Source organism: Trypanosoma conorhini, assembly GCF_003719485.1.
Source record: "Trypanosoma conorhini strain 025E chromosome Unknown Tco_14.4_contig_00855, whole genome shotgun sequence".
Lineage (NCBI taxonomy): Eukaryota > Euglenozoa > Kinetoplastea > Trypanosomatida > Trypanosomatidae > Trypanosoma > Trypanosoma conorhini.
Genome location: NW_021704908.1, coordinates 2285 through 3664, shown reverse-complemented (window position 1 = coordinate 3664; position 1380 = coordinate 2285). Strand labels below are relative to the sequence as shown.

Here is a 1380-nt window from a genome sequence, read left to right as displayed (position 1 = left end):
TCTCCCACGACAAGTCTGCGGCAAACGCCTCCCAGCCGTTGAAACACTGCGCCATGCATTCACTGAGCCGCCTCACAGTGCCGGGTTGGGAGTGTGCGCCACCCCTCACAGTCGTCTGCAGCCCAACCGCCGTCTTCCGCGGCGCGTCCACGAAGAAAAAGGCGTCTACCAGCGGAAAGCCTCTTGCGCTCGGTACGTACAACGCCCCACACTCCACATCAACCTTTGGGGGATTGACTCCCCGTGGGGCCAGTACGACTGGCCTGCTTGGATGCTTCTCGGGGTGCGATTGCAGCACACATGGCCGTGCCTCACGTCCCCTTGGCGGCCTCAGCTCTTCAAGTCTCGCTTTTATATTAACCACAAAGCCCCCAATCGTGAATGCGTGCACGCCGTACACTTCCAGGCCTTCTGACAAACACGAATCCTTCAACCTGAATAGTTGCCGCAAAACATCATCCTGCTTGCCCACCTTTGCCAACTGCCCCATCAGTTGGTGCCCGAGCCGAAAACATATCGGCAGGATCGCAACCGCCTCATCCCCGCCCGCTCCGCTGAGTCGGACGGCCTTCACCAGCCTGTGAGACGCGTCCTTCGCGGGCCACACTGCCATATCTCCAACGAGAGGGAAACTCCCGGCCTTCGAAGCGTTGAAGAGCTCCAAGGCGTCCTTGGCGTAAGTCACGCGGTCGCTAAATGCATTGCCATCCAAGACGCAGCGTGGAATCGGCCCCACATCTTCCATGCGCTCCTTGACCGCTGTCCAGTACTCCGCTTGCTCCTCCGCAGACCGATCACGCGTCCTCCAGGCACACATCGCCCTCACTTCATTCCCGTCAGGGCAATTCATGACGACAAGGTCGGCCATCTTTTGCTCAGCCCACGATTTGTAGTTTTTTTCGTTCGGGGAGGACAACACGATGATGCCCCACGTTTCAGCGGGCGGGAAATCCCTCGACGGCCCATGACCCTCTTCATCCACGTCGTAGATAATATACCCTTTCAGCTTACGCTGCCACGCCAAATCGTACAAATGCTCGGTGACGTTGTCCGCACCCCCGTGCACGCTCACTGTTTTCGACGTCGTGTCAAACACGTACGCCAAGTCCCCCCCAAAGCAGTACACAACCACCCGGAGTTGCTCGGCGTCGTAGCGCAGCAGCTGGTGGAGGAGGTAGAAGCCAACGCTCATCGACGCCCCCATCCCGGGCGTCCCGAATCACGAGACGCCGCCGCAGGCCAAAGTATTGTTGCCCCGCAACGCCGAACGCCCCGTTTAGGTCGCCCTGGACGATCCGCCAAACACGATCTGCCTCACGGTTGACGTAGCAGTCCTTCATGTCTGTTCCCCCCCGCAGCAAGCACGGCCAGCCCTTCTCC

At 59.7% G+C, this 1380-nt stretch overlaps 1 protein-coding gene across 1 annotated transcript in view; it reads right to left on the bottom strand.

The window, feature by feature from the left end:
• The window catches only part of Tco025E_08718 (retrotransposon hot spot protein (RHS)), a gene marked incomplete at both ends in the record, with an annotated part of 1278 nt that extends 74 nt beyond the window's left edge, over positions 1-1204 (bottom strand). Inside the window, one exon of the mRNA XM_029375561.1 lies at positions 1-1204. This exon is cut by the window's left edge and continues 74 nt beyond it. Within this exon, the coding sequence (XP_029224461.1) occupies positions 1-1204 (1204 nt within the window).
• Positions 1205-1380: the final 176 nt, after the last annotated feature.